Genomic DNA, 17,467 nt, shown 5'->3' on the forward strand with positions numbered 1-17,467 from the left:
CATTTCCCTTCTCACCTTCTCAAGGATTCAGCTCTGAGTTGTCTCCCTTCTCTGTATCATCAGTCCTTCCTTCTCTACTGGATCATCCTCTTCTAGCCTACAAAACAGTTCTAGCTCCCACCTTAGGATAAAAAACTTTCCTCTGCTGTCTCACTATTCTCAACTGCCATCTCCTTTCTCTGTTCCCTTTTTAGAACTTGGTCAAAGTCTTCACCCTTCCACATTCTGTTTTTTTTTTCCCCCTCAAATCTACTTTAGTCAGCTTTCTCTCCCCCACGCTGGTGGAAACCATTTTGTCAAGGCTACTGGCAACATCCATGATGGGAAATGTAGTAGTCACTCATCTATCTGTCTTTGTGCTTCTCCATTCTTCAGTGGCATCAGGATCCCTGACCTTTGAAAAACCATCCTCTCTTGGCTGCTATCACCACATTCTCTGGCTTTCTGCCTACTTGCTAGCCAGTCCCTCTCAGACTCCTTTTTTGTGCCTTCTGTCTGCTCAATTTGTAAATGTTGTAGTACCTACATCTTGGCCTTTGGTTGTCTTCTTCCATAATGTATCTTATCTGTCTCCATGACTGCCTATGATTCCCCAATCTGTGTCTCCAGCCCCACTCTCTAATGAGTTTCAGTCCTACTTATATCCTTACTTGAATATTCAAATAGCAGCTCAAACAAAAAGACCAAATAGAACTCTTGACGTTTTCTTCAAAATATATTTCCTGTAATCATGCCCACTCAGTAAATGACACCACTACCTACTTGCTTAATGTTTCTCTCTCCGTCCAATCTAATCAGCCAGTTGCCTCTATTCCTACATGATGTCTCAATCCTGTTCAGGCCCTCCTGATTTCTGTCTTGGTTATTTATGATCAGTTTTCTCTCTAGCACCAGAAGGGTCTTTTTGATATATAAATAACACCAGATCATCCCCATTTAATTAGTTTCCTGAGACCATAATTAAAAACTCTTACTTTGACCCACCAGGCCCTCTCTGTGCTGGCCCAATCCTGCCTCTCCAACCTCATCTTGCTCATGTTCTTCTCCTATATGCTTCAGGTCCACAGGCCTTCAGTATATTCCTGCAGTATGTGAAGCTGGACATCCCCTTAGGCCTTTGTATTTGTAGTGTTCTGCCACCACATCTATGCTTCCTATCATTCAGGTCTTAGGTCAAGTCATTTCTCCAGAAAGATATGCCTTGATCACCCAAGGAAACTTGGTGGCTTACTTTATGTCCTCCTTGCTGGCACTTTTGCTTCACAAGAGCAAGCCCTTTGTCCATCTTGGTACCTGCTGTTTCCCCAGCACTAGTTTACATATCACTTGTGACTGACCAATAATTGCTGTAGCAATGAGTGAACATTCTGGATCCTCAACAAAGACATTTCTTGCAGGTGAGGAGATTGTCTATGATCATGCTCACTCTCCTATATATAAAGTCACACCCAGATGAGAAGTTCATTTCAGAATGATGCATCAGGAGAACTTGACTCCATTGAGAACCTGCTGAGTCTCCTGCTTCCAATATTAAAGTTGTTTCAGATTGTTTACATTTTTGTTTATTAGGAAAGGGAAAATTAAATTTCAAGCTTAAGGCAGCAGGCATAGTCTCTCCAGCCGTGAATGTGGGTTCTCCCTTCTTCAGATTTATTTCCTACTTTTGTTATCAGAACAAATTTCTGGTAATGAAATTTATCATAATTCACCGCACTTTCTTTTTGGAGAGAGGTGTTATTTAAAGGGGAAGAAGTTATGGGGAAAGATTTATTAATAAATATGATGTTATGAGAAAGAAGTTCTGGTGTTCTATTGTACAGTATGGTGACTCTAAATAATAATGTATTTTGTGTAATATATATATATATGTATATATATATATATATACATATATATATTTAAGTCTAGAAGAAAGGATTTTGAGTGCTTTTACCATAATGAAATGATAAATGTTTGAGGAGATAGATAAGTTTACCTTGATTTGAATCTTATGCAGTGTTTTTGTGTATAAAAACATCGCATGGTACTCTATAACTATGTACAATTTTATGTACCAGTTAAATTAAAAAAAAAAGTGTGATTTGAACAAAATCATTGCAAGGGTTAACACTGAGGCAGAGACTGGACAGCTGCCTGTCAGGGATCTTGGCAAGGAACAATGTGCTGTTGGATGGGAGTTTTCTGGATGGAAGAGTTTATGTGGCAGTCTGGGCAGTCCTCATTGTTGTTCGGTGATTTGCTGTGATTCATATCTGTGATTCTACAAGGTTGCTGTACTTAGTGCTTAAATTACCCACTAAGAGCCCAACCCTCTGGGTGTGAGGGGTTTTAGGTTTATTTGCGTTTGTTGACTTGATGAGTGTCACTTCATAGTCATGAGCCAAAAAGTCAATGGATTTTAACAGTGTATTATTCTCTCAGTGCTCCCTGTCTCAGAAGTGGAAGAAATATACCTTTTAGAGTAGGCTTCAAATGATATGCCTTGATCTTAAGTAAATGAATGAACTTCACCCTTCTGAGGTTCAAAGGAACTTTTCTTAATTGTTGTTTAGGCCTGGAGTGGTTTTGAAGTTTATGGAGCATAATGTGTACATGCTTCTCCCCAGCATGATGGAATTAAAATGTAACTCTTTTGAAGACCAGAGTGTGTTGGTATTTTAATTTATTGGTTATTTTATATGTTTTGCTTGTGGCAACAGCATTCCTAAAACAGCAATTGGAAAAGCATATACTGATCCATTATTATTGGATATTTGTTCATAAATGTATCAGATAGACATAGATGATATAAAGAATATATACATGATTAATCCATAAGAGTACAGCAGTGGACAAATCTCTTGGAACAGAATACACCTTGAAAATAGCCCTGATAACCTAAATGCAATGTGGAATGCCATTGTATACAAGAATTATACCTTGATTTAAGAAAATTTCCCAGATAAGCATTGCAATTAATTATCATTTAGCAAAATTATATTTTAATTTTAAAACAAATTTAAACATTGTACAAGTAGTTTTGAAGAAGAGGAATTCAGAAAAAAATTTTTCATAACTTTTTCATCAATTTCTCTTCCAGGAAGCCAAAGTTTGAGTCTTTTGGTAACCAAATTAAAAAAACAAAAACAATCAATCAATAAATTGTATTGTTACATCATGCAAGCAACTAATTTTTAAGAATAATTTTTAAAAACACACATTTTTATCTACATTCGTATGGGCTTAATTTTTACATAAAATTAGGACTTACATAAAGATATGTTAATTTCTAAGGATAATTGATGAAAAATTCAAAATGGTACATTAAAATATGTAAAATATATAGCACAATATACAATATAATATATAATAAATTTCTTTTTTTTTTTTTAAAGAGAGAGTGAGGGGGGGAGGGGGAGAGAGAGAGAGAGAGAGAATTTTTAATATTTACTTATTTTTTTTAGTTCTCGGCGGACACAACATCTTTGTTGGTATGTGGTGCTGAGGATCGAACCCGGGCCGCACGCATGCCAGGCGAGCGCGCTACCACTTGAGCCACATCCCCAGCCCCAATAAATTTCTTTACATATAAGTTTATTGGAATATGCCTCTCCAGTGTTTTGACTATGATCTTTCTTTCAGCATAAATCAATATAGTAATTTCAATTTAAATATCTAAGTTCACTGTTGAACACCTAGCATAAGGCTTAGGTCATTTTCCAAGTGTACTTGAAAGTGAAATTTAGCTTGATTTATTTTGTCTACAATGTTCTTTTGTTAGGACAGTTAGCAAATACTGGCTTTGAGTAATTAATGGTATTGAACCAACCACAAAATGTACTAGTAATTTAATCATTTAGTCTAGAGTATTTACTAAGTACCTTGCCAGAACTTTAAAAGGTCCTTTGGAGATCCAAAAGGGAAAAAGTACAAGTACAAGCAAGGACAAGCAAAGTTATCATTTAAAATTCTACAGAGATAGCCTTTATTTGCCACATTTTCAATTCAAAGGCAAGAAGCCTTTTTATTCAACTTATTTGATAGTGCTGAAGTTTTGAAAGTCTTTTGGCTCATTGTTTGCTCATATCCTGGTCCCCTGGCTAAGATAAGAAAACTCCAAGGTCTGGGAAAGTTTCCTACGGAATCAGATGGTTTCTGATCCCTGAACCAAATTTCTGGTGTTTATCTAGATTCTAGGCTAAGCAGCCTGCTTTAAAAGAGGCAAGAAAGAGCTTCTGAAAGTATACTAATTTAAAAAAAAGAAAGATAGAAAGGCACTCTGCCTTGAATCATGGGCATATAGTCTTCTCATTCAAGGGAAAGCAATGGTATATCTGGAGCTTTGTAACCAAGACTTCATAATGAAGGTTAATTTTCACCAAGTGAAACCCATTGGGTTTTCTTTATATTAAACAAGTTATTAGCATCATCTGTGTTCTCCTCCCTGTTCTGACAGGTCCCTGGGGTCTAAGGTTATAAGGTGATATAATATCCTGGGCAAGTCTAGTTTTGTTTCTGACCAGGACCCTCCCTGCTTTCTGCTCTCCCTTTCCACATTGAAACTAAGGGCACAGTTCATGTATCATAGATGAATGACAGTCCATAAATGCAAGTGAAGACAGAGATAGGTGGAAAGCAGCCCAGGTCAAGAGATAGCTGGTCAACTCAAGATTGCTGTAGATAAATACAAAACAACCCTCAGCAGGAGATATTAAAAAGTTGTTTCTGTAAGTGGAAAATGACATCCTTGGAAATTTTAGTTATGAATAACTAGGAAACATAAGGGTCTATGTTTGTACAGAGCAGAAGCTACCTCCTCTTCCCACTTTCTTCTTCCCACTCTAGTTTTCAGGATGGAGTCACTGGACAGCTTATTAGAAATGCAGATGATTTTAAAGTTAGTGCCAAAGATGACCTATTTATTTTTTTAAGCCCTCTTATGCAATGTGTTTTAGTTCCAAATGTGGAGAGAAAAGAGGGTGTGAGAACTGCCTCAGGTCTCTTCTTCCTGGAGCTCTGGGTGGGTGGGGGACCCTTCCTCGTGACCCTGTGGCCACACGTGTCTCTGCCAGCTATCTGCCTTGGCATCTGAACTAGGGAGAAAATGAATGATGTCTTGGGCCCTTCTGTGGAATTTATTGACTGGCTTCATTGGCCGGATTTCCCAGGAAGTCATTGGAAATGGAATTCATAACTGAAGCTTGCTTGAAAGGAGATCCTGTTTGCAAAGGAATTGTTCTCTGTGTAAATTTTAGATTTTGTATGTTCATTCTTTATTCTTCTCCTCTGAGAAATCATCCTTGTCATTAACATCATCTGAGTTATTAGCGAGATCCCAGTTATGCTTTTTTCCCTAGATTCCCCGGGGTAATTTCTGCCTACCTGGTGTTAACTCTCAGCTGAGTGCATCCAAGGAATGAATGAATACCCAACCTTGGTATCTTTCATTCAAGTAAATTTATCTTCTGTTTTTTCCCCCCTTCCTTCAGTACCACTCATACCTGCAATCCTATGAACAGTTTAGAAAGTAGATTCCATTTGAATTTTATATGCTAGCTTTGTCCCCTTATCTAGGACACAAGTTGTTTAGCATCAGATGTCAAAGGGAGAGAGGTGATATAAGAATCCTACCTGTATACTCTTTACATTATCTGGCATTTCTTTAACATGTTATGTATATCCTATTAAAATACTTTTAGAAAGTGCATTACGCTTCCTGTTTGCATATGTTGTAAAAAGTAAGAAGCAAAACAAAAAAGTATTTTATATAGATTCAGTATGGTAACAAATGAAAGTCCATTTAGGTTTGATAAGTGCCCTTTGCTCTGAAAGGAAGATAAAAATGAAAAATAGTGATAATAATTAATAAAAACAAACCAAACCTGTCTGGCTAAATGTTAATAATAGCAACTTGACTTTATTTAGGGGGCTTCCAGATCAAAACTTTCACTGTGTATTCAAACTAGTGCAGTTCATTTAAATGCTCTCAAATGGTAATACATAGAATCAGCTATCAAGTTTCTAGCCTGGAAAAATCCATAATAGCCACTGGACACAAACACCATGGGGACATCATTCAGACAGTTCATAAAAATAACTTGCCCAACATTTTTGGAATCTGATGCAAGCTATACTTGTGGCTCTGTTTCCTTTGCTTTATTCAATAACGCCACCAGGGCTATGATAATTTGGATGCTACAGGAAACACCAGTACAGAATAAGGCTGTAGTTAGCTCAACAGCCAATTATGTAGGGGAGACAGTGCTACTAAAGACAATTAACATTTAAGATTCAGCCAGGGGACTTGATGGAAAGGGGTGTTTATCTTAAGTCCGGAATAAAGCAGTTGTTTGGTGGTACAAGTATTTCAGCAGTAACATAGCCCAAGATCATCTCACTTGTGTTCATAAGGAAGGGGTCCCAAATTTGTGTCACATGAGTAACCAGAACAACCAATGACATTTCACTCTAGCGACTAAAAAGAATGCATTGGTCCATTCAGAAATACTTATTGAACATTATAATGTGCTAACATTTTAGGAAATGCAAATATATGTCAGCTTTTTCCTGATTTTAAGAGGTTTGGAGTTCAGTAATGAGTTCAGATTATTTGTATTAGTACCTTTGAGAGATAACAGCTGCTCTACTTTTTCAGTTGCATGATTAGGTAATGATTACATGATCTATTATAGGGAAAGACACTTGGGAGGAATGTATACTTTATCTAAAAACTACCATTTTATTAAAGTATAAAGTATATATTAAAGTATAGCACACTCATAAGAGTGTACACTGCATGAAAGGTACAGGCTCAGTGAATTCTCACAAACTGAACATACTAGTTGTGTAAGCAGTATCTAGATAGAATAGCACGGTGTTTCAGAAAGACCTCGAGTGCTGTTTTTGCTCCCTTCTAACCACACTTGTGGAAGCAGGATTTGTTAGATGAAATGTAGACCGAGAAAAAATTATTAGAGGTGGATTCATATACTGAATCCATATGAATTATTATTATTGTATTATTGTACAATGTCCATGTGTAAAGACATACACACTGAGAGACATTGGAAACCATGATTGATGTTTGAGAAATGAGTTTATGAGTAAATGGCTCAGAGTGCCAGTTGGAGAATAGGGTTGGGTCCATGTTGTAGAGACTTAAATGCTACATAAAGAAGGTAGATTTACCCACTTGCTGTTGAAGGTTTTTGAAAAAAGAGAAGTTTGTAAGACTTTTCAGTGATGGTTAGTAACTTATTGGTAATGGGAGAGGTGAGACTGGAGTTTGGAATACTGGTTGGGAAGCTTCTATAATGATACAGGCATCAGATAATTTTGGCTCTGTAGTGGCAGTGAAGACAGAGAGTAACCGCCCATCTGCAAACACTATAAAGAGCCAACAAAAACTGATTGTGGCCCTTGAGGAAAAAGGGGAATCAAAGAAAATTTTCTTCCGTAGATACAATTAAGACACAATTCGTATTTTTTTCCAGTATTTGTTATTTACTTTTTAAAAGGAGTCTTTGAATGCTGTCTCTCTAAGAGAATTCTGGAAATTTTCTTGAAATATTTGAATAAAACCTTGAGTTGCTGTAAGGAAACTAAAAAAAAAGCAACTGCCCTGTTAGAAGACAAAAAGAGTCCTTTGTTAGAACCGTGGACAACTTGTTTATCTTTTGAAATGGTTGCTTGCTAGAATAAACATTTTACTGGGAAAAAACTGACACCAAAGATTTTTGAAACTATCGCATTGACAGCAAATTATTGGGTATTGCTCACCAGATGATTTCTTCACCCTTTCCTTAAATAATTTTCATTAATCCATATTTCTGTACTTTTATTTGTATACGTGTGTGTGTGTGTGTGTGTGTGTGTGTGTGTGTGTATGTATTACTGGAGATTGAACCAGGGGGTGCTTTACCACCTAGCTACATCCCCTGACCTTTTCTTTATTTTTTATTGTGTATCTGGAGACAAGATCTCATTAAATTGCTGAGGCTAGGCACAAGCTTGCATTTCTTCTGTCTCAGCCATATAGTCATTTCGATACTTTAATCTGTAATGTGTTTCTATAGGAAACATATTATGACTTAGTTTTTTTTTTTTTTTTTTTGACAACATCACTTTAGCCATGTGGGCAAATTTTGTTTATTGAGAGCACCCCTCCCCTTCATTCCATTTCTTTTCCCTCCAAAGCAGTGGGTTCTTCACTCAACAAATAACACCTAACATGTCCTTTGATTTACAATAACGTATGTCAAAGTCTGTCAACTGTATATCCTTCTGTACTATCAACAACCTATTTCTTAGAGGTTACCTTTCTGGAGTTTTTGGTACGAGTGGTTGTGGAATTTGTGAGATTTGTGTCGTAAAACATCAGGCGGAAGAGAAATTGCTCTCGAAATCTGGTCTTTGTACAGTTAACCCAGAGTAATTTCTGGGACACAACGGAAGAGAACTTTACTCTGGAAAGAGCACGTGGCTGGAAAGAGTAGGGAGTCCGGGAAGACTAGGGCTGGCTTAGCGGGATCCTAAGCTTGCTCTGGACCTTAGGCTCCACCGCCCGAGTGGGAGGAACCCAGAAGTATGGAGCCTGGAGCCTTTCCACGACACTAGCCGCACACCTACGCCACTCGAAGTTCCTTAACTTTTCCTCCAGAAGCGAGAGGAAGGGTGTCATTAAGTTTAAAAGGGAAGTCCCTCCCTCTTCCCGGATTTCGATTGGCTGGGGCCGACCCCACCCCCGCCATGCGGTCAGCCGATTGGCTGAGGGAGGGGAGAGCCTGAGGCCGGGAGCAGGCGGCCGCCCCAGGTGGCAGGTGGGGCGGGCACAGCTCGCACCGCCCCCGAAGTCTCCTCCTCCCCGTCTCGCTCTCCCAACTCTCAAGCTTGAAGGTTCGCGCGCGGGCCAGGCGCGCCGCGCCCGCCGGGAGCCGGACTGCCAAGAGTTGGCCATGAAGAGCCTCAAGTCCCGCCTGAGGAGACAGGACGCACCCGGCCCCGCGTCGTCAGGCGCCACTGCCGCCGCCAGCGCGGTGAGTCCCGCGGTCCGCGCGCGTTCTGGGCTTCCCTGCGCTCGACTCCCGCAAGCCCTGCGCCGCCCTTCCCCGCGAGCCCTCAGTCCGGCTCTAGGGCCCGGCGACCCTCCTTCAGGCCCGGAGACCCCGTGGACCCTCCCCGCCGCGGCAGCAGCTCCTCTGGGGGTCCCTGCCCCGCCCCTCGTCGCTGCGTCTCGGAACTTCTGGAGAAGCCCGGGGGCTGCGGGTTTGTAGTCCCCTCCTAAAGCTGGCGTTTGCGGAGTGTCTCCGCGCGCAGCCCCTCCCCTTTCTCGGCGCAGGCTCCCCGCCCGCAGTCCTTCGCGGGGGCGAGGCGGTCGTAGGGCGTCCCCTGCCCGGGGTTCGCGCGGGCCAGTCCAGGTGGGCAGGCCGCGTCCCCGGCGCCGCCTCGCACGGACTCCGAACGGGTCTCCGGGCTGTGACTGCGAGCCTGAGTCTTGCCGGGCTGCGTGGACGTCGTGGGTCTTCCGCTGTCGCTGTCACTGGGAAAATCTGACTTTGAGAGAGGCCGAGAGAATGGGCATCGTTGTGAAGACAAAGCCTCACTTAGGTGTTGACCCTCTAGGTCGGGAAGTCAGGAAGGGGGTTGCCCTGTTGGCCATGTCAGCTGTGGAACAGATCCGTAAAGGACACCCACTCGCCACTGATTTGCAGCCCGCCTCTGTGTGCAGGCTAAGAAGGAGAATAGTCAGGGCCTCTGTTTAGTTGGCAAGAGAACAGGGATCTTGGGAAACAGCCTGACCACAGATGTTGGGATTTAGATAATTTGGCAGGTTAGAAGAATGGCAATATCATCACAATTCTGTCTTATTAAAATAAATGCTTTTTTGTTGAAGAATCAAATACCGAGGAAATTTATGCTGAAACAGCCCAGTTACATAGTGGGAGTAATTGAAAAGGATCTTTATAGTTTTGTGTAGATTTTACCAAAGGATCATATGCTTTTTATGAAAATACGAATTAGACTTTATACAGATTTGTGCCTTTGTTTCCACCCATTTCCAGGATTATTTTACTAGGTCATAAGGAAATTGTGGAGGGACTAGAATTTTTAATTAAAAATTTAAAAAATAATAAGAATGGATTCAGATAATATGATATTTGGTGGTGTTAGTAAAGCTTGAAAATGTTTCATAAGCTCAGGAAAAAGACTCCTTTGATTTCACTTAAAAAATAATTGGCAAAAATATGTAGTAATATTGGAGATCATTATAGACAAGTTAAAGATTGAACTTCTTTGTGATACAGGTTGTGTTTTCAGCTTTTTGGAAGATATGCTGTTCTATATCTACTTAGCTACATCTCCCACAGTTTTATTTGTTTTTACATTAAGGATTTACATAGCACTTGAAAACTTATATACCTTAATTTTATCCTGTTTTCTCCTCTAGAAAAGTAGAGAGAGTATTTGATTGTTATTGGTATATTCCATATCTCAATTTTCATTTTATACATTTGGAAGCTTATGTCTTTAGTGCTCATTAAATTCAGCATTCTGTTACTTTTCATAAAATAATGGAATGAAGACGAAATACATGGAGCCAGGGCATGATGGTGCACGCCTGTAATCCCGGTGCACGCCTGTAATCCCAGCGGCTTGGGAGGCTGAGACAGGAGAATCGCGGGTTCACTGTCAGCCTCAGGAAAAAGTAAGGCTCTAAGTAACTCAGCGAGGCCCTGTCTTTAAATAAAATACAAAATAGGACTGGGGATGTGGCTCAATGGCTGAAAGCCCCTGAGTTTAATCCCCAGTACAAAAAACCAAAAACAACAACAACAACAAAACAAACAAACAAAAAAAACAAACGTCTTCTCAGTTTGATACATATTAGAGTAAGTTTTGTAAGATTTTTAAATGAAAGTAAGTGTGATAACTAACAAAGCCAAACCAAGCATTGATAGCATAAAATATACAGGAGAAATTGATTCCTTCTGCTTTTCAGTCTATATATACATCATAACTCCTGATTTGGTCACATATGTATTTATTGTTATGATTGGGCAGGCCTCTCCCTCCCTCCTTCCCACCCCCACCATGACTTTAGACATTTTTGAATAGATAATATAGGACCTGGTTTGACTTGCAAGGAACAACAACAACAACAACAACAACAAATATTTGCAACAGAATGTCCACCTTTCATCCCTGACCTTCATCCACCTGGTCCCACCCACCTCGGAGGCTACTGTTGTTATTAGTTGCCTGCATGTTCCTTCAGAGAGAGCTTAGTATATATAAACAAATATGAATATAAATATGCATCCTTCATAGAAATAGTAGCTCACCTTTCTTGCTGTTCTATATCCTGTGTTGTTTTATTAATGGTAAATTTGGTCCAGAGCTTCCCATTCCTGGAAGTGGAATTGCTAGGTTAGAGGATAGGTACATTCTTTGTACCTTAAAGGATGTTGTCAAATTTCCTTTTATGTATCATGAAACCAATGTGTGGGAAAAAAATGTTTTTGAACTTTTATTAAAAGTCTTTAAATTTTTTGATCTTTGCTATTCTGACAGATAAAATATGACAGGAGTACTTTAGATTTGCATTATTTCCCTTATGATTGAAGTAGAACATCTTTTCAAATTTTTACAAGCCATTTGCATCTTCTTTTTCTCATATTAAATTTTTTTTTATTCTTTTTAGTTATACAGACAGTAGAATGTATTTTGACATATCATATAAACATAGAGTATAACTTCCCATTCTTGTGGTTGTACATGATGTGGAGTTTCACTGGTCTTGCATCCATATATGAATATAGGAAAGTTATGTCATATTCTATTGTCTTTCCATCTCCCTTCCCTTCATTCCCCTTTGTCTAATCCAATGAACTTCTATTCTCCCTCCCTCACTTATTGTGTGTTAGCATCCGTATATCAGAACACTCCACCTTTGGTTTTTTGGGATTAACTTATTTCACTTCGCATGATAGTCTCCATTTCCACCTCCAGTTCCATCCATTTACTGGCAAATGCCGTAATTTCATTCTTCTTGATGGCTGAGTAATTTTCCATTGTTTATCCATTCATCTGTTGAAGGGTACCTAGGTTGGTTCCATAGCTTAGATATTGTGAATTGAGCTGCTGTAAACATTGATGTGGCTGCTATCCAATGCTGTTTTTAAGTCCTCTGGGTATATGCTAAGGGGTGGGATAACTGGGTCAAATGGTGGTTCCATTCCAAGTTTTCTGAGGAATCTCCATATTGCTTTCCAGAGTGGTTGCACCCATTTGCAGTTCCACTAGAAGTGTATGAGTGTACCTTTTCCCCCCTCATCCTTGTCAACACTTATTGTTACTTGCATTCTTCATTTACCATTCAGATTAGAGTAAGATGGAATCTCAGTGTAATTTTGATTTGTATTTCTCTAATTGCTAGAGATGTTCAACATTTTTTTTATATATTTGTTGACCAGTTGTATTTCTTCTTTTGTGAAGTATCTCTTCAGTTGCTTTGCATCTTCTTTTCTGTGAACAGTTTATCCTTCCCATTTTTCTATTGCATTGTTGATTTTTTATTAATTTATATGTACTTTATGGCATGAAAATTAACCCCTTTAATATGAATAGCTAATATTAATTTATTGGTAATTTGTCATATTTTTATGATGGCATTGCTGGGCAGAAAGTGCTTGTTTTTATACTATCGAAATTCTTAACCTTTTATTTTGTGACTTTTAGATTTAGATTTATGTTACATTTTGGACTTTTCACTCTGCAATATTAAACAACAGCAGAAATTCCCCAAGTTTCTTCTGTTTGCTTTGTTGCATTTTTTGGATACACACAGAATTTATTCTGTTGTAAGAAGGTATACATCTTGCCTTCTTTTTTCTCCCTCCTTTCCCCTATTTGAATCCCTTAATTTGAATTTAATGTTTATTTGATTATCATGGAAATAATTACAATTTGAGCTACTTTGATTTGAGAGAAATTTTAAAATTGTTTATATCATGGTTTTTTTGTGTATTTATTTAAGCTTATATCTGAAGAGGAGACATGAGCAATAGACTGAAGTATGTTAGGTATGTAAACATTTTATGACATAGTATGTATGTAAAATATAGCATCTTAGTTTAACATACTAAATTATAATTATACACAGATGATGTGCAGAAAAAAAGTAATTTTAAATGGTTAGACTAGTACCATTGTTATAAATATGCTAGTGAGTTTAAAGCCCAGCTAAATGGGGACAGGTTTATATATACATAGATAAACAGTTCACAATTATCAATTCAGGGTAAAATACATTTGATGATTAGTACTTTACAAGTCATATCTGGAGATAGCTGCATTTATTAATCATAAACTAGAATATTTCTGTTGCTACACTTATTTTTAATTATAAAATCTGACCTTTAGTAATAAAATTAAGGGACTGTATTTACAGAACTAGTAGAGGCTGCATGCTAGAGACTAATATTGTAAGCAGATACTTTGGAAGGGGCAGTTCCACTTTAAATTGTAGGTATGTTCAACATTTGTAGCAAAGTCTTGATTGTAAAAGTTTTCTGACCTGGCAGTGATTATGTTTGCTTCCCTTTCATTTTTGGATATTGGGATTGAACCCAGGGGTGCTTTACCAGTGAGTGGTTATGCACTTTCCAGTTCTTTCTTTTTCTTTTTCTTTCTTTTTTTTTTTTTTTTTTTAATTTTGAGACAAGGTCTCACTAAGTTCCTGAGGCTGGTCTCAAGCTTGCAATCCTCCTTTCTCAGTCTCCCAAGTTGCTGGAATTAAAGGCATGTCCCACAATGTCAGATTCTAACTTTATTCTGAAAGCATCTTGCTACTGCCTCAGCACCCTGAAGAAACATTGTGATTTCTAAAGGAATTTGGCTACAAAATAGCAACTAAAATTTTTTCAAAAAACTTCTTTTGGTTCCTACTAAGGATATTAGTTTGAGATGTTAAAGAGTTAAACATGATTTTGTTTTAGTTTGGATTTTAGTTTTGGTTTTATGTTTTCCACTCAGGGATTTGGGTGTGTTTGAAAACATGTTAATATTACCACAATGACTTCTGGGTAATGTGAATAATTAAGATCACAAATTGTTATCATCATTCTAAACTCACGATACTTAATTGAGCACTATTCACTCATTATCATTAAAGATTACAACCTTTAATTAAAAATGCCTATCTTAATTAAAGCTTTATTTAGACAACTTCCTATTCTTATTCTTGCACTATATTTTCTGTGATTCTTGAAGGATGAAGACTTTAGTTAAGAAGATTTTTTTGTTTTGTTTTTCATACTTTTCCATTTCAACCCCAACATAAGCAGCAGGTTTACCCAGATTATCATGTATATTTGAATTATGAAATTTGTATCTGAATACCAAAACAGTTGCTTTTGTAGGTCTTCTGGTACATGAGTCTAAAAACTTAAGTGATGAGTAGTTTAGGATTTTAATTACTTAAATTAATAAGGATGAAGTAATTTGTATATCTTTATTGTGCATCATACATATTGTTCAAATTTAAACTTAGTTTAGGAATTGGACTTTGCTCAGCAGTTACTTAGCTTGGAAAATATTTATGGAATATTAAGTTAGTCTCAAGAATGGATTAATTGTTACATCCTCTTTGAAGAAATGGATGATTCCAAACTGGAAGAGAAGTAGTACAAGATGAGCCTGGAATTCCTTGTCATGCTAGAATGCAGGGGGGAAATAAAAGATTAGAATTCTGATGCTAACTTGAAGAGGCCCCCACTTGGCCAAAGATGGGACCTTTTGATCATTGATTAGGAAACAACTACAGTGGACTAAAATCTTTCAATCCATGAGTTCGTAGTGATGATTAAAAAATAAAAACAATTTGTCACTTTTAGAGTATGCTGGGGAACTGATGCATTCTTTTAAGCTCTGGAAAATAAAGGGATATAACAAAATATTTGTCATGATTTTCTGTTGTAAACTGTATCTCAGGGTAACTAAACTGTCAATAAGGGAAAGTTTCTCTTTATGAAAGGAATTTTATCCTAGCTAATAGATGAAGAAGGGGTGATAGAATTAACATATCACATATTCTTTCAGCTAGTAAGCAAGAATGCTAGCGTATTATGATTTTACATATCCTAGTGAATTAATGGGTGTAGAGTTTAGACAGTGAACATTATCCCCTGGTAGATATTTTCTTAGTATCTTGCCCAAAAAATCATACCCGAATATGATAGTCCTTTACATATAACCACCATTTTATAGAAAATACAAAGGAAAGAGAAATGTGAGATGTAGTCAGGAGAATTCTGAGTGTGGGAAACTAAAGAACAGGTGACCTGATGTCTTCAAAAATAAATTATAAGAAAAGGAAAAAGATGGAGAAGAAATCTAGAGATTACAAGATTTTAAGAGATTAAAAGACATATTGACAATTGCAATGATGGACTTTATTTAGACCCTGATTAAGTAGTTGTAGAAAGTGAAAGCTTATAAGACAATTGAGGAAATGTAAACACTAACTGGATACTTCATGATATAGAATTATAACAAATTTAAATGTGACTATGGTAGTAATGTCATTATCTTTATAAAGAGTATCTTTCAAAGATATATTTAGAAGTGCTTTTACAGATGAAATAATATGAAGTCTAGGATTTGCTTCAAAATACTCTGGTGAAGGGTAGATGGGGTGAGTAGGTAGGGTTATAGTTGAACTAAAATTGGTCAGTTGTAGCTGGGTGGTTTGTGATGCTATTGTATCTACTTTTGTATTACTGTTGAATTCAGCATATTTCTTAAAATTTTTATAATAAGAAAGATCTAGTCTCAGCCTTCAAGGATTTTAAGAGACAATTAAACAATAACAGTAATACAGTATCAGAGCCATAATAGAGGTCTGTATATATTGCTATGGGAGTGCAGATGTATAGAATAGGGACAGGGGAAAGGCTGGCAAGTGAAGCTTCCGCCAGGGCCAGAAAGACAACTTGAATGACTTTGTAGGCAAAAGAAGAGCAAGTATTGTGGTGTGGAACTGTGAAATTATTTAGCCTGCTGAGGGTGCATCAGGTTAGGAAACTAAACTAATCACCTTGTAAGAATTTCAGTGAAAGAGGTTAGAAGGCAACAGATAGGGGGTTGTAGTTAGGGAAGGTCCCTCCCTTTTTTTTTTTTATTAACTTGAATTAAAATTTTAAAATACTTGATGTTTATGCCATGTTTAGAGAGATTGTAGTGGAGTCGCTAAAGTTTTACCTTCAGAAGTTTTCATAATAGTGATTTAACAAGTTTACCCTTTCTCTTCTGCCATCATCCCTAGATTTAGCTAATAGCCAACAAAATTTTGTTGTCATCAGCTATGTTTAACTTATAGTTGGGTTCTTGATAGAGAAATCTAGGTCCAAAGTACTAGATTTGAACCTTATAACTCATGTATTCTGTTTGTATTCATCTCTATAATATAGAACCATTCACTATCCTATTATTACAGTTAGGCAAATATTTATTCTGCCACCTAAAGGATATATCAGATGGTTAAAATTTTCACCTGTATGAGCTTATTTATTCAAGAGAAAACAAAGTGATTTATATAAGGAATTTCCCTAAAAACAGAGGACTGAAATGCACTCTCTAAAATTAGAAAAATGGGATAGTATATTTATATCACCTTATTTCTCTAAATAATAAAATTATTTAACATTTTATATAGCTTTAATATACTTAGAATATATATATATATGTATGTATATATGTATGTTTGTTTGTTTTGGGGCTTAAAAGTACAACCCAGAAAACAAATAGAATTGTTTGTAAACACACAAAAAAGTTTTGTCTGTTGGAATTGTTTTGTTCTCAAAAATCCTAAATGTTAATATTATTTTCAAATGGTAACCTCTCTAAAATGATGGGCAGAAGAGGAAATGATGTGGTTGAGTGACTAAAGGATCTAGCAAAGGGTGGAAATGGGATAAATTGTAATTGTTTAATTGAATCAGACCTTGCAAGTCTTTTTAATAGAGAGTAGGTATATGACAACCAGTTAGGAAAAAAGGCTGCTATTGTTTTAAAGCCTTTGGAGGCCAGTTGTGTATCTCAGTGGTAGAGCACTTGCCTAACATGTATGATGCCCTGGGTTCCATCCTCTGTTCTTAAAAACAAAGCAAAAAACAAAATACCCACCTCATGTAAATCACTGTAGAAAATAGAGTTGAGACCAAACAAGTTACCCATAGTGCTATTTACTGTGCCATAACCACTGGTTGTGCTTGTTTTAAAATTCCATCCTGCCTCTTTGTTATTTAGTTAGTATATAATTATCTTAACACGACAGTAGTGATATATGAACAATTTTAAATAATATTTTAAGCTAACAAATTTGTATTTGAAAGTTATAAGCAATATGAAATTATTTGAGCAGATACAAATGATTATATAGCTTTAATATATTTAGAAAATGTATATATTTTGGGGGGGTTTAAAAAAG

General features: G+C 37.2%; 1 protein-coding gene and 1 long non-coding RNA gene across 3 annotated transcripts in view; one reads left to right on the forward strand and one right to left on the reverse strand.

Moving 5' to 3' along the window:
* LOC120886182 (uncharacterized) overlaps window positions 1-17,467 on the reverse strand; it is a 105,463-nt gene that overhangs the window by 45,550 nt on the left and 42,446 nt on the right. The gene's annotated exons all lie outside the window — the stretch shown is intronic.
* Window positions 8,808-17,467, forward strand: part of Uaca (uveal autoantigen with coiled-coil domains and ankyrin repeats) — a 99,259-nt gene continuing 90,599 nt past the window's right edge. Inside the window, exon 1 of one of the 2 annotated variants that reach the window (XM_005316740.5) lies at window positions 8,808-9,014. In XM_005316740.5, the coding sequence (XP_005316797.1) occupies window positions 8,934-9,014 (81 nt within the window). In that variant the 5' untranslated portion in view covers window positions 8,808-8,933. The remainder of the gene's footprint in view (window positions 9,015-17,467) is intronic. The other variant, XM_040274115.2, reaches the window with a different exon arrangement.

The sequence above is a fragment of the Ictidomys tridecemlineatus genome, chromosome 5 (assembly GCF_052094955.1).
Source record: "Ictidomys tridecemlineatus isolate mIctTri1 chromosome 5, mIctTri1.hap1, whole genome shotgun sequence".
NCBI classification, from domain to species: domain Eukaryota; kingdom Metazoa; phylum Chordata; class Mammalia; order Rodentia; family Sciuridae; genus Ictidomys; species Ictidomys tridecemlineatus.